At 53.1% G+C, this 27150-nt stretch overlaps 1 protein-coding gene across 1 annotated transcript; it reads right to left on the bottom strand.

The window, feature by feature from the left end:
- Positions 1 to 14365: 14365 nt before the first annotated feature.
- On the bottom strand, positions 14366 to 15298 carry LOC143692681 (olfactory receptor 14I1-like). The gene has a single exon (XM_077172926.1). It carries the CDS (start codon positions 15296 to 15298, stop codon positions 14366 to 14368), a length of 933 nt encoding a protein of 310 aa, XP_077029041.1.
- Positions 15299 to 27150: the final 11852 nt, after the last annotated feature.

The raw sequence follows: 27150 nt of genomic DNA, 5'->3' as shown, positions 1-27150 counted from the left end.
TCTAACTGTGAAACCAAGGATACCATTGTTACACTATGGGGCATCATGGAACCAAGGAGGCCATTGTGATCCAGTCGGGGAACCTGCTGAGACTATTGTGACACTTCAAGGGCCATTGTGGAGCTGCAGGGCCTCGTGGAACAAATGAGACCATTGTGACATGGCACGGCCTCATGGGAGCAAGGGGCCATTGTGACACTATGGGTCTTGTAGAGCTGAGGGGCCCTTGTGACCCTGTGTGGCACCATGGAACCAAGGAGAGCACTGTGACACTGCAGGGCTCCGTGGAACTGAGAACTCGTGTGGCAGTGAGGAGCCCAATGGAACCAAGGGGCCATTCTTTACTTCAGGGCTTCACGGAACCAAGGTGCCATTGTGATACTGTGGAACCAAAAGAGACCATTGTGACACTGAGGGGCTTCATGGAACCAATGAGACCATTCTGGCACTCTGAGTCCCCATGGAACCAAGGGGCCATTGTGACACCACAGGGCGTCATAGAAACAAGGCAGCCACTGTGAAACTGCAAGGTTTCATGGAAGCAAGGGACCATTGTGACACTGCAGGTCCCCATGGAAGCAAGGGGCCAGTGTAACACATCCAGGCCTGGTGGAACCAAGGGGCCATTGTGATCCTCAGGAACCCAAAAGAACCAAGGGGCCATTTTGAGACTCTGCGACCTCATGGAACCAAGGGGCCCATGTGGCATTGCACAGTCCCATGGAAACAAGCAAGGCCTCATGGACACTGCAAGGCCTCATGGAAGCAAGGGGCCATTGTGCCACTGTGGAGCCAAGGAGACCATTGTTATATCGCTGGGCCTCATGGAAACAAACATCTGTTGTGATCCTACAGAGCCTCGTGGAACCAAGGGGCCATTGTGATGCTGGAGGGCCCCAAGAATCCAAGAACATGGAACAGGTCTGGCTGGCTGGGCCTCCTGGGGGCTGCCTGACTGGTCCAGCTGACCTTGGCATATTGAGGGTTGCTTCTCATCAGCCCCTGAAACCTTGGAGTTCTGTGCTTTCCTTCCTGTGGGAAAGAATTGTCCTTCTCCTCCAGGGGTTCATGGCTGAAATTGGGATTCCTCCCCCAAATTTGATTATATCCAAGGATTATTCCCATTGGTCACCTGGAGGGACAGACAGCTCTGGCTGCCCTTGGCCTCTTGGGGGCCACCTCTCATCTGCCTTCAAAACACTGGGGGCCTGTGCTTTTCTCCTCATAGGAAAAAACATCTTTCAAGACCAGGCATCCATGGCCAAAACTGAGAATTCACCTCCAGAATTCCTTAAATCCAAGGAGAGCTCCAGACAAAAGCTTTCAGGACTATCTAGGTTCCCTCGGCTTGCTAATGGCCAGCTCACATCTCCCTTTGAAGCACTGGGGTTCTGCACTTTCCTTCCTATGGAAAAGAACTGTCCTTCTTGTCCAAAGCCCAATAGACAAAAGTGGGGTTTGGCCTCCCAAATTCTGTCTCTCCAAGGATTCTTCCCTGACAACAGATCTTGCTGCCTTGGCCTCCTTGGGGTTGCCTCTAATCAGCCTTTGGAACACTGGGGCTCTGTCCTTTCCTTCTTATGGAGAACTGTCATTCCAGACCAGGAACCCGTAGCTGAAATGGAATTCCACACCCAAAACTCCCCATATATCCAAACACTGCTTTCAGACAAAAGCTGCAAGGACAGACAGGTCTTGCTGGCCTTGGCCTCTGGTGACTGCTTCTCATCTACCATCAAACCCTGGGGTTCTGTGGTTTCCTTTCTATAGAAAAGAACTGTCCCTCTTGTCCAGGTGCTCTTGGCCTCAAGCACTTGAGCACTCTATAGGGACACAGGAGCTCTGTGCTTAGTGGGGTGGAGACTGAGGACATCGGAGGAGAGCCCTGGGAGGGACTGAAGAGTGGTTTCAGAGATGGTGGATCCTTTTGACATAGTAGAAAACAGCCAGAGAAAGAAAGAATTAATTCCAAAGGCACCTGGGGAGGTCCAGACTGGAAACCAGGAGAAAGGAATTTCCCTGCCAGGGCAGGGCTGTGGTGCAGCATGTCCCCCAGCAGGAGCCTGGAGCAGCCCAAGGCCTTGTGTGGGCAGGCAGAGGCAGGTAGGAGGCAGAGCTGTCAGCAAAGGAAGGGCCCAGCCAGGTGGGGCAGCCGGGGGATGCCGACAGCCTGCAGGGACAGAGGCGCAGGGCAGGGATACCGTAGGACAGCCTGGGCTGCACAGGGCACAGGGATGGGCAGCAGCTGCAAGACAGCCCTGACAGAGCCAGCTTGGGCAGCACTTTGGCCATGGCAGACACAAAGAGCACCAAAGCCCCAGAGGGTCATTAAAGTCCTTGTGCTGTGTCTGTGCTGCTGAGCTGGGCTGGGCTCCTGGCCCAGAGGCAGCTCCTGGCAAGGGCAGCAGAGCTGCAGAGAGACAGCTCTGGCCAGGAGCAGCTCCTGTGCACAGCCCAGCAGGGCTGGGGCACTGCCAGGGCCCCTCAGGGACACCAGCAGGGCACAGACAGAGATCCCAGGGGCTCAGCACTGGCAGGGGCTGTGGCATGTCCCAGAGGGGGCTGTGTCACAGCAGCACCTCTGTGGCTGTGTCATGGAGGCACAGAGCAGCTGTGATGTCAGCATGGGGCTGTGTGACAGTACAGAGTGGGCTGTGTGAGGTCACAAATTGGGCTATGGCATCACAGAGTTTGTTGTGTAAGGTCATTGAGCAGCTACAGCAACATAGTGGGGATTCTGTGACATCACAGAGAAGGCTGTGACATCATGGCATGGTTGTGTGACATCATAGAGATGGCTGTGAGGTCAAAGTGTGTGCTGTGACCTTACAGAGTGTCAGTATGACATCACAGAGAGGGCTTTGTGGCATCACTGAGGGGGTTGTGACATCAAACAGCTGTCTGTGACATCCTAGTATGAGGTCATAGAGCAGATCCTGCGTTCATAGAGGGTGGCTCTGTGACATAAGAGAGTGGGTTGTGACATCACTGGCTGGCTGTGTAACACTGTCCTAGGGTGACATTATGATGCTTGTATCCCCATTCATGTGTTCTGTTAATGGTGGATATTATGTTCTGTACCTTTAAGACCGGCTCTGAAGAGGGAAAGTTTTCTTTTAGTTTTCTTATCAGCCTGGCGGGACACAGAGACTGCAGCTTTTGCTTTTGCTGCTTTTGCTTTTTGCTTTTGCTCTCTCGCTCTTGCTTGCTTCGCTTCTGCTTGCTTTTGCTCTTTAGCTAGTTCAGCTAAACTGTGTCCCCTCACAGTTCCCCCCAGAGCAGTCCAACCCTGCTCGTGCACAGCGGGGTCCCCTGTCCCCCGTCCCCCCCAGTCCCCCCGCCCCCGGCGCTGCAGCCTCCCCTAGAGGATGTTCCACGAGATCGACCCCAGAGCCTGACACGGGGACAGGGGGCCGGGGCCCTGGGGGTGGCACAGGGGGACAGGGACCCTCCGGCAGCGTCCCCATGTCCCCCAGGGCCAGAGCCTGGGCCAGGGCTCCTTCACCCTGGTACCAACGAGGCCTTGAGAGTGCTGAAAAAATCCCCAGCAAGGAATCAGCAAAAAACCAGATTTAATATTAAGGGACAGCAGCACAAAGTTCCTTGGCAAGGGTCACTCTGCTCCTGACTGGACACTTCAGGCACACCAAGGAAACAGAGCAACAACAAAACCAAACCAAATCCAGGCAAGGAAAACAGAAATGAGCTGAGAACTGTCCCTGTGTGTGTCTGTGACACAAGGACAGTGAGGGCAAGGATAAAAGGAATATGGCCTAAAGGTTCAAAGAGCTCAAACCTTACAGGACTTAACTTATACCTTAACTTTAACTGATACCATCAACTTCACAATTTAGCAGAAGAATAGCACTTAATAGTATTTAACCTAACTTCTTATCTATGACTTTGCAATTTAACAGAGGAATAAGGAATTAACAATCCTTAACTTAGATAATAATTTAAATTAAACTTAACAACTTAGAAAAAGAACAACTCTTAGGAGCATTTAACTTTACTTAGACCTTGTGACTTAACCTTACTGATCTTTCAATATCTGACTGACTCAGCTATCCAAGGCTCTGAAACCTTTCAGAGAGCAGCATTTCTGCCACATTTCCCCAGCACGGGCACTCCTGTGTGCACACAGACACAAAGAGTCAGTGCAAGGCACCTGGGAGAAATTCCCCTGAGGGCAGGAAATGCTCCCTGTGGATCCTTTGGCATCTCCCCAGCAGGTGAAGGGCTGAGCCTGGAGGAGTGGGGGGATTGGCCCAGGCTCCGTCGTTGTTGGGGATCCCCGAGTGCAGCAAACGGGAGAGTTCCCAGCTGGGAGAGGCCCCACTCAGAGGGAGTCACTGGCCCAGGAGAGCTCCAAGGGCTCCTTTTGGAGTGCTGTTTGCAGGGCCCCAAGAGAGGGGCTTCAGTCCCAGCAATGGTTCATCCTGGCCACCCCTGGCACCAACAGCTTTCTTTGGCAGTGTGAGAACAGGGATGTTGTGCCACTGAGGGAACAAAACCAGTTCCCAGGGCTGCTCCTCCAGAAAGCAGGAGCTGGTTGGGCAGCAGCAGTGCCTGGAGCAGACAGTGTTTGTGATGAGCTGCAGAGGAGCTGAGCCCAGGGGCTGTTGGCCAAGGCCGAGCCCCAAGGAGCATTTCTCAGCTGGCAGGGCAGCCTGAGAAGGGGAGGGGGGAATGCAGCAGCACAGGGCCCATGGAACCAAGGGACCATAGTGACACTGTGGGGCCCTGTGAGACCAAGGGACCATTGTGACGTGGCATTGCTGGGCCTCATGGAACCAAGGGGACCGTACTGACACTGTGTGACTTCTTGAAATGTAGGGATCATTGTGACACTGAGAGGCCGCATCAAACCAAGGGTCCATTGTGACACTGAGGGGCCTCATGGAACTGTGGAGACCATTGTGACACTTTGGGGTGTCATGGAACCAAGGGGCCATTGTGACACTGTGAGATGCCATGGAGCCAAAGGTTCATTGTGACATTGCAAGGCCTCATGAAGCAATGGAGACCCCATTAAGACTCTTGACAGCCTCATGGAACCAAGGGACCATTGTGACACTGAGGGGACTCATGAGATCATGGAGACCATTGTGACACTATGAGGTCCCATGGAATAAGCAAAGCATTGTGACACATTGAGGCCTTAGGGAACCAGTGAGACCATTGTGACCCTGGGGTCTCCACAGAACCAAGAGGACCATTGTGATACTGTGGGGCCTTGTGAAACCAAGAGGCCTTTGTGACACTGCAGGGCTGCATGGAACATTGGGGCCATGGTGACATTGTGGAACCCCATTGAACCAAAGGTTCATTGTGACACTGCAGGGCTGCATGGAACCAAAGCTCCAGGGTGACACAGAGGAGCCTCCTGTCATCGGTGGTCCATTGTGATCTTGTGGAGCCAAAGGAGACCATTGTGACATTGCAAACCCCCAGGGTCCAAAGGTTCATTGTGACATTGCAGGGCTCATGGAACAGAAGAGTCCTGTGACATTGTGGGGGCTGGGGAACCATGGAGATCATTGTGACACTGCAAGGCCTCATGGAATCACTGGGACCATTGTGGCGCTGCAAGGCCTTCTGGAACTTGGGGCTCTTTGCAACACTGTGGAACTCAATCAAACCAAAGGTCTGTTCTGACACTGCTGGACCCCATGGAATTAAGGTACCATTGTGACATTATGGGCCACCATAAATCCAAATGAATATGGTCTGGCTGGTTTGGCCTCCCTGGGACCACGTGACTAGTCCAGCTTACCATGGCATGTTGAGGTTCTCTTCTCATCTGCTGCTTAAACACTGGGGCTCTGCGCTTTCCTTCATATGGAAAAGAACTGTCCTTCTTGGCCAGATGCCCATGGCCAAATTTGGGTTCCACCTCCAAAATTGCCTGTTGTGACAGACTGGAGGAGATTGTTGGCTCAAAACAATCATTTCACGTCTGGGGGAGGAAGGGGCAGGTCCAGCCTTGCCCTGCCCTGGAACCCCAATCCCCCCAGAGCCTCTATCCCAGCCCAGCAGTGGCTGCCAGGCCCTGGCACAGCACAGGCAATGCTCCACAGCCACCTCTGCAGCCCCAGCCCAGCTCCTGAGAGACCAAATGAGCCCAAGCCCCACCTGGGGGAAGGGCCCAGGGAGACCAAGGGGTATTGAAGGCTGAGCACAAGGCAAGAACACATCTTGATTCTACCTCCTGTTGGAATTTCCAGCGGAACACTGCTGGAATCCAGGAGTTGGTAGCTGTGTGTGTGCTTCTCTAATTTTTTGGTTTTTTGTCTTTCTCTCTGTGTCTTCTTCTTCTGCTTCTGTCTTCTTGCAAATTTTGATTAACTTTAAATAGAACAGGCGAAAACTTGGTGAAGTTGAAGGGCCAAGTTAATGGTTTGAGAAGTGTTTTTTGTTGATTGGATATTGTATTTAACATTTTGCCAAAGTTTCTCTGATTTCCTAAATTTGCCAGTAAAGTTTATTTTGTTGCTTTGAGCCCCTGACAATCCCTTCTTGGTATTTCTCCAGCACATCCAACTCAGAGGATACAAACAACTGTAAATTCCTTGTAAATGTCTCCTTGAGAGAGTTGTTTGGGGGATGGGGGTCAGGGCTTGTCTGTGCTGCTTGGCCCAGCCCAGGCAGGGCTTTCCCAGCCACATCCCACACTCCATTGCCCAGCTGGAGCCGCTGGTGCCTCTGAGTTGTGCTGCCCCAGCCCCAGGGACGCTCTCCTTGTCTGCCCATTCCCCCACGGTCTCTGGGCAGGGATGGCCTCACTGGGGGCTGCTGACATCCTCAGCAACTTGGAGGCTGCTGCTGAATTTCACTGCTCCAGAGGCTTGTTCAGCCTTCAGATCTTCAGTGCAGGAATTCAGTGTCCCAGGGCTCATGAACATTCAGAGCACCTGCACAAGCCAAGCCTCTGGGAATCATTTGATTTTAATTTTCAAATCCTTTGTGGTTAAGTAATCTCAGTAGTGTATTGAAACTGAATACATGATATTTAAAAAGAGAGCGAGAAAATATTTTTTAGGTCCTGTTTAGTTTTGTTTTCCTGTTAATTCATTGATATGTGCAATCTCCAATTGACACTGAATCCAAGTACCTCCTCGTGCAGTTTGAATAGATATGAAAATCAAGACCCTTCATGGCTGACAATCAATCAGACTCTGTCCCTACCCCTATCGCACCATTTCCCCCATCCAAGCCCTGGCACTCAGAGCAGCCTTGTGCAAATCTGAGCTCCCTCCAGCCCAGGCTGCACCTGCAGCTTTCAGCTCCTTGGCTCCAACTCCCACCTGCTTTCTTTGCAGATGGAGCTGCCCGAGACACAGAGGGATGTTCATTTCTTGTCAGCCAACAAAGCCAAGGGAAGGTACAGCTCCATCAAATGCAAAAGTCATTCCTCTGCTGGATATTAAATCCACTTTGCACAGCAGACAGTCTCAGAGCAATGGAAAACACCTTCTGTGCCAAGCACAGGTCTCAAGGCCCCCCAAAGTCTCCCTGCCCCGATTCTGCCCAGATTTGCTCTTTGCACACACGAGTCGCAGGCTGAAGTCAGGAGCTCCCTCCATGCCCAGAGGGAGGAAAAGAGAGAAAGGGGATGAAGAGCTCTCCTGTGCAGAGCCAAGGTCCAAGTGCAGCCCCTGCAGTGGGGACCACAACTCATCAGGTTTGTGTCCTTTGGGCTCAGGGCCTGGTGACACTCAGAGGCACAGAAAGGTTTCTTGCCCACAAATAGAAGATGAACATTTGAACAGTTTAATAACCATCACAGCTCTTCCCTCAGCTCTCTGGGATGTCCCAGCAGCTTCTGACATGTTCACCATCCCCAAGGAATTTCTTACAGGAACAGTTTTAGACAGAGACATAAGCAAAGGTAATTCTCTGATACATATAAACAGAGTTAGGATGTTTATATGTTATGTGGAGTTGTATATGTAATATGTCAAGTTCAAATATATACCACTAATGTGGTATATATTTGAACTTCAGAAAGATTGGAAACTAGCTGAAGCTCAAAGCATGAAACCAGTCATTTCAGAGGCACTTGAATGACCAGAGAGCACCTGGATGAGAAAATCTGGAAGCGATGGAAAGGACATAGATCCAGTTGCTCTAAATTAAGAGATATTAGACATGGACATTTAAACAGGAGAGCAAGAAACACATGAAGGAGGTGGGGTCATTAAATATTACAGTCAATGTCAGTGGCAAAGGTAGAAGGGAAGATGAGTATTTCTTCTTCTGCCATCAGTAGAAGAAGGAAATTCCTGTTCCTGCTGGGAAAAGTTTGCTGTTTCTTAAAAGTACTCAAGTGACCCAGATAATAAAGATTTGCTTGTATATTATAAAACTAGCAGGTATTAAAACCTGTGCCCCTTTCCAGGCTGACATCAGCTGTGTGCCCATGAACAGGCAGTGCCACTTGTGCCCTGAGGTGCCCAGCTGGGATTGGATCTCTCCCAGAGCACCTGAGGGAGAGCAGAGCACCTTGCAAGCTGCAGGTCCCTGACAGCCCCGCAGGGCTCCTGTCCCTTCAACATCTGCTCTGCTCCAGTCTGAAACAGGGCCCAGCATGGTGCTGGGATCATCAGAGAGCTGAGGTGTGTGCTGGAATTCAATGGCCTCCCCATCCCGCAGCAGCCCTGCATTTCCCTGCTGCAGCCTTGGTCTCCAGCCCAGCCATGGAGGCTCTTTGGGCTCTGGAGTGTTGCTGCAGCCCCCAAGGGCAGCTGAGCTCTGCCTTTGGCACAGTCAGGCCTGGCCAGCGCAGGCCATGCTCAGCAATTGCTTGTGTGTGCCTGGCCTTGCTGTCAGCCCCGTGAGCGGCTGCGTGGCCCCTTTGTGGCCCTGTGCTGGCCCAGCCATGGTGGCCCAGCCCCTGTGCAGGCCCAGCCCAGGCCAGGAGCATTGCGGCTGGGAACGGCCCCTGTGCCGTGGTGCCCACAGCAGCCTTGGGGCTCTGTGCCCCATGGCCTCCCTGCTGGGCAGCCTCTGCCAGCTCCTGCAGAGCCCGTGGCACCTGTGGGGCTGCACAGACAGCCCTGCCCCGGGCTCTGCCGGCCTCTGGGCCAGCAGAGAGGCAGCCAGGGCTGGCCATGGCCGGGAACAGGCCCTGAGCCCCGCAGGAGGATGGAGCTGGGCCACAGCCAAACTCAGCCCAGGCCAAAGCTGGGCTCAGCAGCCAGGGCTGCCAACGCATGGGCACAGACGCTGGCACTGACAAATGTCCTGGGCCCCCTCCCTGCTCTGTCCATGCCACCAAGGGCACAGAGCAGCCTCCTCTCTGGGCCACTTGCCTGTTTGCAATGCCTTGCACAGGCGCTGGCCCTGCCCCACAAGGCCTGGCCTGAGTCCTGCCCCTGCACGCTCAGCCAGGCTGAGATGGACACTGATGGTTTCTGGGCCAGGCTCTCTGAGCCCAGCCCTGCTCTCTGCAAGCTCTGCCAGCTGCTCTGAGCTCTGGGCAGCACCAAGGGCCTCTCTGAGCCCAGCCCAGCCCAGCCGGCTCTGGCCCCACAGCTCTGCTCAGGCCAGGCTGCTCTGGGCACTGGCCCCACGGCCTCAGCCCCTGCCAAGGGCACAGCAGCAGCTGCAGCTGCCACAGGACTCAGCCCCAGCCATGGGGGAAGGTGCTTGGCCAAGGCCAAAGGAGGCTCCCTGGCTGCCCTGCTCCCCTGGGGCTGAGGTGCTGAGAGCTCTGCAGCCCCTGCTGCCATCCCATCTGCCCAGGGCAGCACAAGAGCCCCAGCCTTGGGGCCCTCAAGAGCTGCTCCTGCTCCAGGCCCAGGGCCCATGCCAAAGCTGGGACAGCAGCCACAAAGCTGTGCCCATTTCTGTTCACTGCTGCTCTGATGGGGATGGATCCTCAGCCACTGGGAGGTTGCTGATGAATTTTATTACTCCAGAGGCCTCTTCTTTCTTGAGCTCCTCAGTTCAGGAATTCAGTTAGAAAAGCTCATAAACATTTGCTCAAAACACCTGAGAAAAAAAGTCCTTGGGATTAACTTAAGTTTTCAATTCTTCTCTGGTTAAATAGACAGATTTCAGTAATTTGTTGAAAGTGAATATAATATGATGAAAAAATTTCAAAGAGGACTGTTTTGTCCAGTTTTCTTTTCCTTTTTATATCTTGATATCATCAATCCAATATATCAACATCCAATTGATATTGACCCCTAGCAACTGCTAATGCAGTGTGGAGAGATATGAAAATCAAGACCCTTTATGGCTGACAATCAATCACACTTTGTCCCCCCCACTCTCCCCACCATTTCCCCTATCCAGCCCCTGGCACTCCTATGGATCAGGAATGGTGTGGCCAGCAGGGACAGGGTAGTGATTGTTGCCCTGTGCTCAGCACTGCTTGGGCAGCTCCTCGAGTGCTGTGTCCAATTCTGGGCCCCCAATTTAGGAAGGACATGGAGGGGCTGGAGCGTGTCCAGAGAAGGTAAACAAGGCTGGTCAGGGGTCTGGAGCACAAGTCCTGTGAGTAGCAGCTGAGGGAGCTGGGGTTGTTTATCCTGGAGAAGAGGAGGCTCAGGGGAGACCTCATCACTCTCTACAACTCCCTGAAAGGAGGGTGCAGCCAGGTGGGGGTCGGGCTCTTTTCCCAGGGAACAGCGACAGGACAAGAGGACACAGCCTTCACCTGCACCAGGGGATGTTTAGGCTGGATATTAGGAAATATTCTCCACACAAAGGGTGATTGGGCATTGGAATGGGCTGCTCAGGGAGGTGGGTGAGTCACCATCCCTGGAAGTGCTTAAGGAAAGACTGGATGTGGCACTCAGTGCCATAGCCTGGGTGACAAGGTGGTTTTGGGTGCCAGGTTGGACTTGATGCTCTCCAAGGTCATTTCCAGCCTGGTTGATTCTCTGATGATTGTTACACTGCAGGGCCCTGGGGAAGCAAGGGGCCATTGTGACACTGCGGGGCCTGGTGGCACCAAGAGGACCATGGTGACACTGTGTGCGACATGGCAGCCCAGAGCCAAGGGGCCATGGTGACACTGTGGGGCTGGATGGAAGCAAGGAGTCCATGGTGACAGTCTGGGTCCTGCTGGAACCACAGAGGCCACTGTGACACTGCAGGGCCTTGTGGAACCAAGGGGCCATTGTGCCACTGCAGAGCCAAGGAGACCCTTGGGGGAGCCTAGGGACAATGAAATCAAGGAGCCATTGCTGCATTGCAAGGACTCTGGGAACTGAGGGAACAATTGTGACACTGTGGTGCCCCATGGAACCAAGAGTCCCCGGTGACACTGCAGGATCTTGTGTCACCAGGGCTCCATTGTGACACAGCAGCACCAAGGAATTCATTGTGGCACTCTGAGGCCTCGTGGAACCGAGAGGCCACTGAGACCCTGCAGGGCCCTGTGGAACCATGCAGAGCATGGTGACACAGCAGGACCTGGTGTCATGATGGGGCCATTGTGACACTGCAGAGCCCCATGGAACCAAGGGGCCAGGGCTGCCCCTCAGGGACTCCTGGAATGAAGGAAACATGTTTGACACCGTGGGGGCCCTTGGGACCAAGAGGCCATTGTGACACTGTGGAACCAAGGAGAGCATTGCTGCACTGCCAGACCTCATGGAACCAAGGATCCATTGTGACACTGCAGGGCCCAAGGAACCAAGGGACTTTGTGACACCAAGGGGTCCCATGGAACCAAAGGGACATTGTGACACTGGGAGGCCTCATGGATCATGGAGACCATTGGAACACTCTGGGGCCTCATGGAACCATGGTGACACTTAAGTTGGCTGGGAGTGTGGATCTGCTGGAGGGTGGGAGGGCTCTGCACAGGGCCCTGGACAGGCTGGATCCAGGGCCCAAATCCAGCAATGTGAGGTTTAACAAGTCCAAGTGCCGGGTCCTGCAGCAGTACAGGCTGGGGACACCCCCCGCCCCCAGGAGAGAGAGAGAGAGAGAGAGCTGGTGCCTGTGCCTGTGCCACCTTGAAATTTGATAGCAGCCAGCTGAGAAGAAGAAGGCGGGGATGGGGGCGGGGGATGGGGGCGGGGGGCAGTGCAGTGAGAAGGGCAGTGTGGGAGTTCTGGACAGGCAGAGCCTGAGATTTTTAACCCTTTTCTTGAATGATGGAAACTTTACAAACACTGATCCTCCTGGTGTTGAATGAGAAGACAGATAGAGATGAGATAAGAGGAAATGGGCCACCAGAGAAGTGGAGAAGAATCTTAGATTGGAAGAGATTATGGAGTGGCTTTAGCTGGACTTTTCATGTATAGCCATGGGACAGAACCATGTTCCTTGTGATACAGAGACTGCATCCAGGGGGAGGCAATGGCTTGGAGCCAAGAGGGTTCAGTGTTGGTACCCCTCAGCCCCAGGGGGTGAATTTGGGTGGGACAGGTGTCCCAAAGGTGAGACTGTGCTCTTTTTGGAACAGGACAAAGCATCCTTAAAAGGACGACGCTAGAAGCAACTCTGGTCCATGTGCAGTGGTGAGAGCACTGGGCATGGAAGGAAGAGGTCACGATGGCAAATGTTCTCTGGGCGGTGCCACGAGTCACAGGAAACACACGAGGTCGCAACTGTGTTTCCAGGGGAAGCCTATGGTACAAGAAGGACTCCTCTCCTCTTGATGAACTGAGAATTGATTATCTGAAGGGTGGTGATGGACTGAGAGTTGGTGATCTGAGGGATGGATGTATTGGAAATTTGGTGGGGAGGAGGAGGACATCTATTTGTGAACTTTTCATTTTCCTTGTGTGTTTCTTTTTTTCCCTTTCCCATGTAGTTTAGTTAATAATTTTTTTTTTCTAAGTGGGAGCCTGCTTTGCTTATTCCTGGTCACATCTCACAGCAGAAACATGGGAGAGGATATTCTCATGGGGGCACTGGCATTGTTCCAGTGTCAAACCATGACAGGCCACAACAACCCCAGCAGCACTACAGGCTGGGGACAGAGTGGTTGGAGAGCAGCCAGGCAGAAAGGGAGCTGCAGGGACTGGTGGACAGCAGGCTGGACATGAGGCAGCAGTGTGCCCAGGTGGGCAAGAAGGCCAATGGCTCCTGGCCTGGATCAGGAATGGTGTGGCCAGCAGGAGCAGGGCAGGGATTCTTCCCCTGTGCTGGGCACTGCTTGGGCAGCACCTCGAGTGCTGTGTCCAGTTCTAGACCCCTTGGGGTGGGCATTAGAAAGAAATATATACCAGGAAGAGTAAAGAAAGCAAAGGTGGCACAAAGGAAATGCTCAGGGCAGTTTGGGGGTGGCTGCCAGGCAGCCCTGGCTCTGAGCAACAGCGTCTGCAGTGGCACAGGAAACTCCCAGCTGATGGGAACAAACTTTCTGGCTGAGTGCAGAGGCCAGGACAAAGCTGAGTGGTTTCCCTGGTGTCCCGCAGGCCTTGCTGGCCCCAGGGGCTGATGGCATTTGTGCTCCCTCAGGTTCATGTCCCCACAGCAACAGCATGGGGGTGCTGGCCCTGCTGTGTGCAATGCAAACAGGGGCTGCTGAGGCAGTGCTGCCGTGTCTGTGCCTGCAAGGATGGGGCACCTGTGTGAGCTGGGGGAGAGGCCAGGGCTGCAGAGGGGGGATGTTGTTGGCAGCTGCATGAGGACGCTCTGGGACGCTGCCCTGGGCTGTGCAGCGCACTGGGCATGGATCAGCCCCTGCTCTGCTGCTCCTTCCCGTCTGGCCCAGGGCCCTTGCAGAGCCCCAGCCATGCTGTTTGCCCCCAGCCTGCCCACAGCCAGCCTGGGGCTGCTGACGGGGGTTTCTGTGCTGAGCATTGGCCTGGCCGTGTTCTTGAGAGAGCCTGGGCAAGGAGCCTGGAGCCCCCAGGGCCTGGCCTGAGGCGTCAGCGCTGCCCCAGCAGTGCCCATGGCCTGTCCCTGCTGCAGCCCCGGCACTGCCACCCCCAGGGCTGTGCCCGGCCCCGAGAGCACTCAGGCCCTGCAGCAACACCAGGGCCACCAGGGCAGCGGGGCAGGGCCACGGCAGCAGCACTGGCAACACCAAGTGCTGCTGCTGCTGCTGCTGCTGGGCACAGCTGCTGGGCCAGCACTGATCTGCCCCAGCTCTGCACACAGACATTGCTGCTGCAGCTCCAGAGAAGGCAACACAAGGGCATCTCTGCAGAAAACTCTGCTGGGACATCCTTTAGTTACTTTAAAGCCACCAAGAGTGCAGCCCCTCATTGACACAGTCTGTGGCCACAGGGAAGGTGGAGAGAAAGAGAATGAGAAATAGCACAAAAAGTGACATTTCTCTGTGGACAATATGGAAAACCTAAACCAAAGGAAAAAAACCCCAGAATCAAACTAAAAGGAAGTATAGAAGATGACTTTTATTTCAATTGATTTAGAGAAACTGTCCAGCAGTTTAATATTTGTGAAACCATCCAGTCATCAGTCTCCACACTGCAGCCTTGAGCTCCTGGTTCCTCAGGCTGTAGATGAGGGGGTTCAGGGCTGGAGGCACCACCGAGTACAGAACTGACAGGGCCAGATCCAGGGATGGGGAGAAGATGGAGGGGGGCTTCAGGTAGGCAAACAATGCAGTGCTTACAAACAGGGAGAGCACAGCCAGGTGAGGGAGGCAGGTGGAAAAGGCTTTGTGCCGTCCCTGCTCAGAGGGGATCCTCAGCACGGCCCTGAAGATCTGCACATAGGAGAAAACAATGAACACAAAACATCCGAGTCCTAAACAGGTACTAACACCAAGAAGCCCAAGTTCCCTGAGATAGGATTTAGAGCAGGAGAGTTTGAGGATCTGTGGGATTTCACAGAAGAACTGGCCCAGGGCATTGCCATGGCACAGGGGCAGGGAAAATGTATTGGCCGTGTGCAGCAGTGAATAGAGAAAGGCACTGGCCCAGGCAGCTGCTGCCATGTGGGCACAAGCTCTGCTGCCCAGGAGGGTCCCGTAGTGCAGGGGTTTGCAGATGGACACGTAGCGGTCGTAGCACATGATGGTCAGGAGGCAAAACTCTGCTGAGATGAAGAACATAAAGAAAAAGAGCTGTGCAGCACATGCAGTGTAGGAGATGTTGCTGGTGTCCCAGAGGGAATTGTGCATGGCTTTGGGGACAGTGGTGCAGATGGAGCCCAGGTCAGCGAGGGCCAGGTTGAGCAGGAAGAAGAACATGGGCGTGTGCAGGTGGTGGCCGCAGGCTACGGCGCTGATGATGAGGCCGTTGCCCAGGAGGGCAGCCAGGGAGATGCCCAGCAAGAGGCAGAAGTGCAGGAGCTGCAGCTGCCACGTGTCTGCCAATGCCAGCAGCAGGAAGTGCCTGATGCAGCTGCTGTTGGACATTTGTTCTGTCTTGGCATGGGGATCTGTAAAAAAAGTAATCATGGAATAGTTGGGTTTGGAGAGGACTTGAAATATCCCAGCACAGGCTGGGGGCACTTTCCCCCCACTGCCTGCCCAGGGCACTGCTGCCTGGAGCTGTCCCTGCCAGCAGCTGCTTCCCTGTGCCCAGGGCTGGGCCCTGCCAGTGCTGCCAGAGCCCAGCCCAGCCCTGGGGGCTCAGCTCTGCCCTGCAGAGCCCTCCCAGCTCAGGCACTGCCCAGGGGCAGCTCTGGCTCTGCAGGCTCTAATGGCAACGTCAGAGCAACCCTGAGGAGGCTGGAAAAGCAAAACAGATGTTGCCTTAAGGGACCCTGTGCTCATCTCAGTAACTGCCCAGTTTATTCAGATATAAGAGAAATGGTTTTTATTTTTTACTGCCTGAAATCAGAGATGAATATCTATGTGCTATTTCACATCCAGGCAACCCAGAGCAGTAAAATAAAAAGCAGGATTTTCCCTTTTATGCAGCCCCTGCCTTACTGTGCTCCCTGTATAATCTACCTGAAAATGTTCTGCAGTTAAATGCCATGCTGGAAGCACTCCTGAACAATGCAGCATCCTCCCCACACAAGGAGAACACTCCCAAGCCTCACCAGCTGTCTCCTGCCACCCAGATCTTGTCCCCCAGTGCTGGGAGCAGCTGCCAGGGCTGGCTGAGAGCTGTCCCTGGCAGGCAGCAGAGTCCCTGCCCCAGCACAGCGCCCTGGGCTGCAGGACCCTGCTCTGCAGGACAGCCCTGGGCACCCCTGGCTGCTCTGCACAAGAGACAAGCAGAGAATGTACTCACAGGCTCTGCAGGCATTGGCATGTTCCAGCTGCAGGAGATGGCTCCAGGAGCTGCAGCTGCACTGTCCTGCAGCCAGAGGTTCCTGTGCCAAGGGCTGGCAGTGATTGTGCCCCAGGCACTTCTCAGCCCCTTCCCAGCCCTGACTGACTGAAGCTCTCTGTGCCTCTGGGCTGTGCCCGGGCTGGCTGCAGGCAGTGCCCCAGCCCTGCTGGGCTGGCAGAAGAGCTGCTCATCCAGAGAAATGTGCTTTTGAAGCTCTTCTTGGTCAGCAGGAGCTGCCTCTGTGCCAGGAGCCCAGCCCAGCTCAGCAGCACAGACACAGCACAAGGACTTTAATCAGCCTCTGGGGCTTTGTGCTCAGGCCCTGAACATCAGTCCCTGAGAGGGAGCTGAAGAAACCTCTCCAGAACTCCAAGGCAGAATCCAACTCCAAACTTTCTTGGACTTTTAATTGGTCCCACCGAGGGACAGGACTGAGCAAGTGTCCCCAGGCCCCAGGCAGAGCAGAGAACTGCAGGCAGTGATGACAGGTGGGGACAAAGAGAAGCCAAGTCTTGGTGCCCTGGGGCACAGCAGGGTCTGTGCCAGCAAGGGCTGGGAGGAGACACCTTGTCCTGAGGCCCTGGGGCCTCCTGGCACAGCCCCAGCCAGGCTGGGCACTGTCAGCCCCTTGTGCTGCCCTCAGCATCCCCCCCTAGCCCACATCCCAGTGGCCTCAAGGATCTGCTGCAAGGAGTCCCTGGGGAGCCTTGCTCAGCAATGGCCCTGGGGACTCCTTCATGCTCCCTGCAGGGACTGCAGGTTTTTCAAAGGACTTTGGCTTTGGCTTTTGCCTTGGACTCTCTGAGAGCTTTGTGCAATCGTGGCCTCCAATTATCTGCTGTAATTAGTCCCTGGAGAGCCCTTGTCAGTAACAACACTCAGTGGGGATCATTAATGTTTCAGGGTACTTGAGTTATTTTAAGGTCCTTGGTGTTTCCCTTTTGATACAGACTCTGTGAGAGGTTTGTGCAATCATGGCCCCAATTATCTGCTTTAACGAGTCCCTGGAGAGCTTTGTACTCACACTCAGTGGGGCTCATTAATGCCTTGAGATACTCAAGGTTTTTCAGGTACTTTATGGATTTAAGAATACTTTTAGGTACTTTTAAGGATTTTCCTTCCCACACTGAGTCTCTGGGAGGTTTTTGGGCCATCCTGGCCTCCAATTCTCTCCTCCAAGGAGTCCATGAGTAGCCTTTGTTGGGTATCTTCCCCCTTTCTGTTTTAACACAAAGATGGAACTGAAAGTATTTTGTAAGACTTTCTAAAAGCATCCAAATAAATATGGGACAATTAACAATACAACAACAACCAATAAGAGAATTATAAGTTCTGTTTCAGCTCGACATCATCCAACCCTTTAGTCCCTTGGATTGGAAGAGTTTATTGAACCAGTCTTTGTTTTCCACTTGAAGCTTCTTGAACCCTTCCTTCAGTACCTGAATGCTCTTGTGGATTGACTCGCTGTGGCTGGAGAGGTTCATGCAGCACATGCCCTCAGAGTCTACACAGCCATGCCCATGTGCCCAGAGTAAAAACTCTATCGCTGTTCTGCAAGGTGGCGTGTCTGATGGTCTCTGTGTCTGAGAGCAGCCACTCAATGTGAGGGAGGCAGCATTGGTTTGCTTACTTAACAGGCACCCAGGATGGTCTGATTGTCCTAAAGCTTTAGCTGCAGCCACCCAAGGTAGTCCAAATTGGGGGTGCTACCATCTGACACCTGGATTAAAGTTTTCAATGCCATCTCTTTGATATCATCCAATACTTCTCTGGGGATACCTGCTGCTTGATCATCTGGTAGGCTGTGTTGTCCTTCTCCAGCTAGATGGTTGATTGTCAATTCCACCCTTGCCTCATTATTAGCATAGTCTGCTATTAATTGATTTAGTAAACACTTCCATCCCCCTTCCCACAGGGTGTATTCTGTAGGTGACAACAACATGGTCATAATATATTTTAAATCATAGGGGGTTAAGACATGTGCTGTAAACATGGCCCTCATTAGGCCATTAAAACAAGGTAAGTCCTTCCTATGATCTTTAGCTGCCCTACACAGATCCTTGATTTCCCCGTAAACCAATGGTTGATACCTGGGATTCTGCCTCCTTCTTTCATAACATACGGGGGCAATAAGTAATTTCGAGACTATTTGCAGGTCTTCTTCCTTTCACAGGGATATTCTGGGATTGAGGGGCGAGGTGGCTCTGGGGAATCCAAACTGTCTTCTGGGGAGGAAGAATAACTTGGAGCAAAAACATTCAGATTAGAAATAGTGTGACAGTTGGGCTTAGTATCGTTGACCATGGGGTTATATTGTTGCCAGAGGGTGAGGCAAAGGGCGCTGCCATTTTGTCAGGTGTTGGGGAGAAAGGGCCTTGATTTAGGATGGCGGACTTCCAGGCTGGTCTTCTGGAGCATGGCCCAGGGTGGAGGTGGAATGATTGACAGTGGGGGCGTGACCCGCAGTTGTGGGGGTGGAGTCTGGAGGTTCGTTCAGGGTGGAAGAGAAGGCTGTGATAGCAGGAAGTGGAGGAGCCAAGATGGAGGGAGGATGGTTGGGCTCCCGAGCCACATTCAGGCTCCTTCCATCTTGAGTCTCCAGGGCATGATGCTCCAAGACAGCATGGCCGTTGCCATCTTGGACCATCGTGGAAGGTCTGAGAAAGGCAGGTTTGAGGGGAGGTCCCGGGTTAGGAGTGACCAACGGATTGAGTTTTCAACCCACTGCTTTCTGGTGAAGGGTGGTGTGGTAGATGGGGAGCATGGGGGCTGAAATGGGGTCCCTTTTGATTGAAAGTTGTACAGTTAACTCTCATGAGTCCCAAAATTCAGTGGTATGGATTTCATCAGGAAAGGCCTCTGGAAAATTTTTAATGATCCACCTCATAATTGATTTTAATTTCTTCTTTGAAAATATTTGGTCATGATCAGTGAGAATTACTTAAAGCATCCATATATGCTTCTTTCTACTTTGGACATCTGGCTTCCCATTTTTCTCTTTCTCTGCCTTATGGGGAAGAGCCACCGGAGGACCCCAAATCAATTATGGGACATGGGTGCTTATTGTACAAACACAGTGGCAAAATGGGCAATAAATGTCTTGCATTTCCCCAAACCCACCGGCAATCCTATGCAGGTGAAACCTTCGTTGTCCCTGCCGATCCTGGGCAAGGTCCCTCAAAGCAACGATGAATCCGCTGGGCCGGGCACAATCCAAAATCCCGGGGAGCGCTGGCCTATCCATCAGCCAACCCCAGCTGACGTGACTGACACAAGGAGCCCTGAGTGTCATGGTCCCTGTTTGGGCGCCAAAGATCACAGTGAAGGTGGCTGTGACAAACCTCTCTGGTTCCCTGACTTCACGGCGAGGGTGGCAAAAATGAAAAGGGGCAGGATCAATGGAGTTGTTTAAAAGGAACTTTAATGACAGGGTGAAAAATAATAAACATGGAGAAGTCGAGAACAGTATGAGGGGCAGGATCCAAAGACCCGAGACAAAGGGGAAGAAACAACATGTACACTTGAGGGTAGAACACTCTGGAACAATAACCCAATAGGGGAAACAAGTAACCAATAGGGGAGTAGAACGTGGACAAGTTAGCATAGCAACACTAAAGGCTTATGGGGGAACTCTCAAGCTCACCCTAAGTTAAACAAATGATTCCCAGGGCTTGAAACTCATCCCCAATTCTTTCAGAGTTAAATCTGTCTCACTCTGAGTTACAGCTGGGCTAACTCCCACATTGCTGATTTGCTCTGGCCCCTTGGGACCATGCGGCCCAGCAGAGCCACAGGGATGTCCTTGGTTCCATGAGGCTCCGCAGTATCACAATGGTCCCATGGATCCATGGTGCTCTGCAGTGTCACAATGGCCCCTTCATTTCACAAGGCTCCCAAGTGTCACATTGGTCTCCATAGGAAGGAAACCACGGAGCCCCCATGTTTCAGGAGCTGATGAATGGCAACCACCAGAGGCCAAGGCAAGCCTGACCTGTCTTTCCTGGCAGGTTTGCTTGGAGCAACCCTTGGATATTTGAAATTATGAATGCGGAGTCCTAATTTAAAATATTTGTGCCTAGAGAAGAGGGATGGGTTTTTTTTTTTTTTTCATAAAAACAAAAGCAGAGAGCCCATTCCAGTGTTTGGAAAATAGGTGAGTGTCATGGTTTGACACTGGCACAATGCCAGTGCCCCCATGAAGATACCCTCTCCTTGGTTTCTGCTGTGAGATGTGACCAGGAATAAGCAAAGCAGGCTCCTACTTAGGGAAGAAAGAAAACAAAACCTTATTAACCACACTACAAGTATAGATAAAAAGGAACACACACAGGGAAAATGAAAACCTTACAAATACATTTCCTCCTCCCCCCACCAAATTTCCAACACAATACATCTATTCCCCAAATCACCAACTCTCGGTCCAGCACCACCCTTCAGACAATCAATCCTCAGTTCATCCAGAGGAGAGGAGTCCTTCTTTTACCATGGGCTTCCCCTGGAAACACAGCTGAAGCCTCGTGTGTTTCCGTGTCACTCGTGGCACCGCCCGGAGTACATCTGCCGTTGTGACCTCTTCCTTTCATGTCCAGTGCTCTCACCACTGAACACGGACCAGAGCTGCTTCTAGGGTTGTCTTTTTTTAAGGATGCTCTGTCCCGATCCAAAAAAGGCACAGTCTCTCCTTTGGGACACCTGTCCCCACAATCTCTCCTTTGGGACACCTGTCCCTCCCATATTTTTTCACCCCCTGGGGCCGAGGGGCACCAACACTGAACCCTCTTGGTTCTGAGGCATTGCCTCCCCCTAGATGCAGTCTCTGTATCACAAGGAACATGGTTCTGTCCATGGCTGTATAAAAAGAGTCCAGCAAAAGCCACTCCATCATCTCTTCCCACTAGGATTCTTCTCTACTCTTCTACTATCTCTTGCTCGCCCAGACCTCTCTCACACTTGCACATTTCTTTCTTCCATTTCCCATTCTATCTCTCTTCTAGGAGAGGCCAATGTTCTGTAAAGTTCTCATTCTCCAAAAAGGGGTTAAAAGCTCCTACAAGCGGCCGGCTGCACCCCCCCTTCTTCTCCGTCCCAGCCGTGCTGCCGGCACAGGCCCATGTTTATCCAGTTTCAAGGTTACAGTCCCAGGCAGCAGCTCTTTCTCTCTCTCTCTATGTCTCTCAGGGGGGGCTGCCCGATAACTCCCGGTGTCTCTCTCTCTCTCTCTCTTCCACCCTTCCACCCCCGGGCTCAGGCCTACCTCTCCTGGCCACATGGCTTTCCCCTCCCCCTGCCCAGCCAGCAGCTGGGCCGGGGCAGAGACCCGAACTCTTTCCCACTGGAAACCCAAGAGAGCCTCCCAGGGGAGAGCTCTGCTTTTAACCCCGTGTTCTCAGAGGCGGATCCAATGTCCTAATGGCCAGGTTAAATGCCAATATTAAAGCCTGAATATCCATTGGCCCAAAACATAGCATCCCAAAAAAACACATTTCCTGTCAAACCACCACATGGAGATAATTACAAACTGGCCAGAAGGTGAGAACTTTGGTCTGACTGATGAAGAGGAACAAGAAGCAGTGACACGGGCTGAAGAGGCTCCTCCATGTAACCAACTGCCCCCAGAGGAAACGCGCTACGCTCTTTTCACTGACGGTTCCTGTCGCATCTTAGGGATGAACCGGAAGTGGAAAGCAGCCGTATGGAGCCCCACACGACAGGTCACAGAGGCCACTGAAGGAGAAGGTGGATCAAGTCAACTTGCAGAACTCAAAGCTGTTCAGCTGGCCCTGGACATTGTAGAAAGAGAGAAGTGGCCGAAGCTCTACCTCTACACTGATTCATGGATGGTAGCCAATGCTCTGTGGGGATGGCTAGAGAGGTGGAATGAGCCCAACTGGCAGCGTAGAGGAAAGCCAATTTGGGCTGCTGAAGAGTGGAAAGACATTGCTACCAGGGTAGGGAGGCTACCTGTGAAGGTCCACCATGTAGATGCCCATGTCTCCAAGAGTAGAGCCAATGAGGAACACCAAAACAATGAGCAGGTAGACCAGGCAGCAAAGATAGGGGTGTCAAAGATAGACGTAGATTGGGAACACAAGGGAGAGTTATTCCTAGCTCGATGGGCCCATGATGCCTCAGGCCATCAGGGCAGAGATGCCACCTCTAAGTGGGCAAGAGACCGAGGGGTGGATTTAAGCATGGACAGCATTTCTCAGGTTATCCATGACTGTGAGACGTGTGCTGCCATCAAGCAGGCCAAGCGAGTGAAGCCCCTATGGTATGGTGGGCGATGGTCCAAGTACAAGTATGGGGAGGCCTGGCAGATTGACTCCATCACACTGCCTCAGACACGCCAGGGCAAGCGCTACCTGCTGACCATTGTGGAAGCCACCACTGGATGGTTGGAAACCCACCCTGTGTCTCATGCTATTGCCCGGAACACCATCCTGGGCCTTGAAAAGCAAATCCTGTGGAGACATGGCACCCCTGAGAGGATTGAGTCAGACAATGGGACTCATTTCAAGGACAGCCTTATCAACACCTGGCCTAGGGAACATGGCATTGAGTGGGTGTACCATATCCCCTACCATGCACCAGCTGCAGGCAAAGTGGAGAGGTACAATGGACTACTAAAAACACAGCTGAAAGCTTTGGGTGGGGGATCTTTCAAAAATTGGGAGCAGCATTTAGCAAAGGCCACCTGGTTAGTTAGCACCTGAAGTTCCACCAACCCAGCAGGTCCTGCCCAGTCTGAGTCCCTGAATATAACAGATGGAGATAAAGTCCCAGTGGTGCGTGTCAGAGGTTTGTTAGGGAAGACTGTGTGGATCAATTCTGCCTGGAGTACAGACAAACCCATTTGTGGGGTTGTCTTTTCTCAGGGACCAGGTTGCACATGGTGGATAATGCAAAGAGATGGAATAACACGATGTGTACCATAGGGAGATCTGATTGTGGGGTGAGAATGATATGCAATATCACTGTTCATTGGATGTTACTGCCATTGTCTGTACATTAAACCATACAAACATGAGACAGAAGGAAATGTGTAAGTGTTGAAGGTCTGGGCAAGTGGAAGATGGAGAAGGAAATATGCAAGTGTCGAAGGTCTGAGCAAGTGAAAGATGGAGCTTTGAGTGAGTAAAGTGAAAAGGGGAAATCCTGCAGCTCTGTAGCATAGGGCATGGATTCACTCGTCCAGTGTGGGGATGTGATGAGGGCATGATGGGTATTGCTTGTAATTTTTGGGAGAGCAGATGAAAATTTTGTGTGAATAAATGCATGATGTGTGGTAGTATGTTGATGATATGGGGAAAAGGGGTGGAATGTCCCAGCGTGACGTTATGATGCTTGTATCCCCATTCATGTGTTCTGTTAATGTTGGATATTATGTTCTGTACCTTTAAGACCGGCTCTGAAGAGGGAAAGTTTTGTTTTGGTTTTCTTATCAGCCTGGCGGGACACAGAGACTGCAGCTTTTGCTTTTTCTGCTTTTGCTTTGCTTTGCTCTCTCGCTCTTGCTTGCTTCGCTTCTGCTTGCTTTTGCTCATGAGCTAGTTTAGCTAAACTGTCCAATTTCTTCCTGGACTGTTTCTCCTTTCCTTTTTCTGACCATTTTGAACCTGCTGCGGACTGGGACCTGGGAAACACCAAGAATCTGCACCTTGTGGCCTGCAGCAGCTGCCCCAGCACCAGAGGGCCTGATAACAGAGCGACCACCCCCAGAGAGACTTTCTGAATTTGTCATCTTTTTTCAGAGCGGTGTCATCCGGTATTGTTCATTTTGTGTGCTGGGGGTGCTGTGCCTGTTAAATAAACAGGTTCTTTCCACTCCTCTCCGAGGAATCCTTCCCAAACCGGTTGGGGGGAGGGGCCGTGTGGGTTTGCTTACTGGAGGGGCCCTAATTTGGAAATTCTCCTCCAAATTTGCCCTAAACCATGACATCTGCCCATTCCCCCAAAGTCTCTGGGCAGAGATGGCCTCAATGGGGGCTGCTGACATCCTCAGCAACTTGGAGGCCGTTGCTGAATTTTCCTGCTCCAGAGGCTTGTTCAGCCTTCAGCTCTTCAGTGCAGGAATTCAGTGTCCCAGGCCCTTAACAAGCCAAGACTCTGGGAGTAATTTGATTTTAATTTTCAAATCCTTTGTAGTTAATTTGACAGATTTCAGTAGTGTATTCAAACTGAATAAATTCTATTTTAAAAGACACCGAGAAAAGAATTTTTAGGTCCTATTTAGGTTTTCTTTTCCTGTTGATATATTATTATGTGCAATCTCCAGTTGGCATTGAATCCAGGTACCTCCTTGTGCAGTTTGAATAGATAGGAAAATCAAGACCCTTCATGGCTGACAATCAATCAGACTCTGTCTCTACGCCCTCCCCACCATTTCCCTCATCCAACCCCTGGCACTCCGATGGATCAGGAATGGTGTGGCCAGCAGGAGCAGGGCAGGGATTCTTCCCCTGTGCTGGGCACTGGTTGGGCAGCACCTCGAGGTCTGTGTCCAGTTCTGGGCCCCCCAATTTAGGAAGGACCTGGAAGGGCTGGAGCATGTCCAAAGAAGGGTAACAAGGCTGGTGAGGGGTGTGGAACACAAGTCCTGTGAGGAGTGGCTGAGAGAGCTGGGGTTGTTTATCCTGGAGAAGAGGAGGCTCAGGGGAGAACTCATCACTCTCTACAATTCCCTGACAGGAGGGTGCAGCCAGGTGGGGGTCAGGCTCTTTTCCCAGGGAACAGTGACAGGACAAGAAGTTACAGCCTTCAGCTGCACCAGGTAAAGTTTAGGCTGGACAATAGGGAATATTCTTAAAACAAAGGGTGATTGGGCATTGGAATGGGCTGCCCAGGAAGGTGGGTGAGTCACCATCCCTGGAAGTGTTTAAAGAAAGACTGGATGTGGCACTCAGTGCCATGGTCTGGGTGACAAGGTGGTGTTGGGTGCCAGGTTGGACTTGATGCTCTCCAAGGTCTTTTCCAGCCTGGCTGATTCTCTGATGATTGTGACCCTGCAGGGCCCTGGGGAAACAAGGGGCCATTGTGACACTGCGGGGCCTGGTGGCACTAAGAGGACCATGGTGACACTGTGTACGACATGGCAGCCCAGAGCCAAGGGGCCATGGTGACAATGTGGGGCTGGATGGAAGCAAGGAGTCCATGGTGACAGTCTGGGTCCTGGTCCTGGTGGCACCACAGAGGCCACTGTGACCCTGCAGGGCCTTGTGGAACCATGCAGAGCATTGTGACAGAGCAGGACCTGGTGTCACGATGGGGCCATTGTGACACTGCAGGGCCCCATGGAACCAAGGGGCCAGTGCTGCTCCTCAGGGACTCCTGGAATGAAGGAAACATGTTTGACACCGTGGTGGCCCTTGGGACCAAGAGGCCATTGTGACACAGTGGAACCAAGGAGAGCATTGCTGCACTGCCAGACCTCATGGAACCAAGGATCCATTGTGACACTGCAGGGCCTTGGGAGACCAAGGATCCATTGTGACACTGCAGGGCACAAGGATCCAAAGGACTTTCTGACACCAAGGTTTCCCATGGAACCAAAGGGACATTGTGACACTGGGAGGTCTCATGGAGTCATGGAGACCATTGGGACACTCTGGGGCCTCATGGAACCATGGTGACACTTAAGTTGGCTGGGAGTGTGGATCTGCTGGAGGGTAGGAGGGCTCTGCACAGGGCCCTGGACAGGCTGGATCCAGGGCCCAAATCCAACAAGGTGAGGTTTAACAAGTCCCAGTGCCAGGTCCTGCACTTTGGCCACAACAACCTCTGCAGCACTACAGGCTGGGGACAGAGTGGCTGGAGAGCAGCCAGGCAGAAAGGGACCTGCAGGCACTGATGGACAGCAGGCTGGACATGAGCCAGCAGTGTGCCCAGGTGGGCAAGAAGGCCAATGGCTCCTGGCATGGATCAGGAATGGTGTGGCCAGGAGGAGCAGGGCAGGGATTCTTCCCCTGTGCTGGGCACTGCTTGGGCAGCACCTCAAATGCTGTGTCCAGTTCTAAACCCTTTGGGGTGGGCATTCGGGAGAAATTTGTAGCAGGAAGAGTAAAGAAAGCAAAGGAGAAGCCAAGGAAATGCTCAGGGCAGTTTGGGGGTGGCTGCCAGGCAGCCCTGGCTCTGAGCAACAGCGTCTGCAGTGGCACAGGAAACTCCCAGCTGATGGGAACAAACTTTCTGGCTGAGTGCAGAGGCCAGGACAAAGCTGAGTGGTTTCCCGGGTGTACCCCAGCCCTGGCTGGCCCCAGGGGCTGATGGCATTTGTGCTCCCTCAGGTTCATGTCCCCACAGCAACAGCATGGGGGTGCTGGCCCTGCTGTGTGCAATGCAAACAGGGGCTGCTGAGGCAGTGCTGCCGTGTCTGTGCCTGCAAGGATGGGGCACCTGTGTGAGCTGGGGGAGAGGCCAGGGCTGCAGAGGGGGGATGTTGTTGGCAGCTGCATGAGGACGCTCTGGGACGCTGCCCTGGGCTGTGCAGCACACTGGGCATGGATCAGCCCCTGCTCTGCTGCTCCTTCCCGTCTGCCCCAGGGCCCTTGCAGAGCCCCAGCCATGCTGTTTGCCCCCAGCCTGCCCACGGCCAGCCTGGGGCTGCTGACGGGGGTTTCTGTGCTGAGCATTGGCCTGGCCGTGTTCTTGAGAGAGCCTGGGCAAGGAGCCTGGAGCCCCCAGGGCCTGGCCTGAGGCGTCAGCGCTGCCCCAGCAGTGCCCATGGCCTGGCCCTGCTGCAGCCCCGGCACTGCCACCCCCAGGGCTGTGCCCGGCCCCGAGAGCACTCAGGCCCTGCAGCAACACCAGGGCCACCAGGGCAGCGGGGCAGGGCCACGGCAGCAGCACTGGCAACACCAAGTGCTGCTGCTGCTGCTGCTGCTGGGCACAGCTGCTGGGCCAGCACTGATCTGCCCCAGCTCTGCACACAGACATTGCTGCTGCAGCTCCAGAGAAGGAAACAAAAGGGCATCTCTGCAGAAAACTC

The sequence above is a fragment of the Agelaius phoeniceus genome (genome assembly GCF_051311805.1).
Source record: "Agelaius phoeniceus isolate bAgePho1 chromosome W unlocalized genomic scaffold, bAgePho1.hap1 SUPER_W_unloc_2, whole genome shotgun sequence".
In the NCBI taxonomy this organism is placed as follows: Eukaryota; Metazoa; Chordata; class Aves; order Passeriformes; family Icteridae; genus Agelaius; species Agelaius phoeniceus.
The sequence above is the reverse complement of the archived record's forward strand: the minus strand, read 5'-3'. Positions and strand labels throughout refer to the sequence as shown.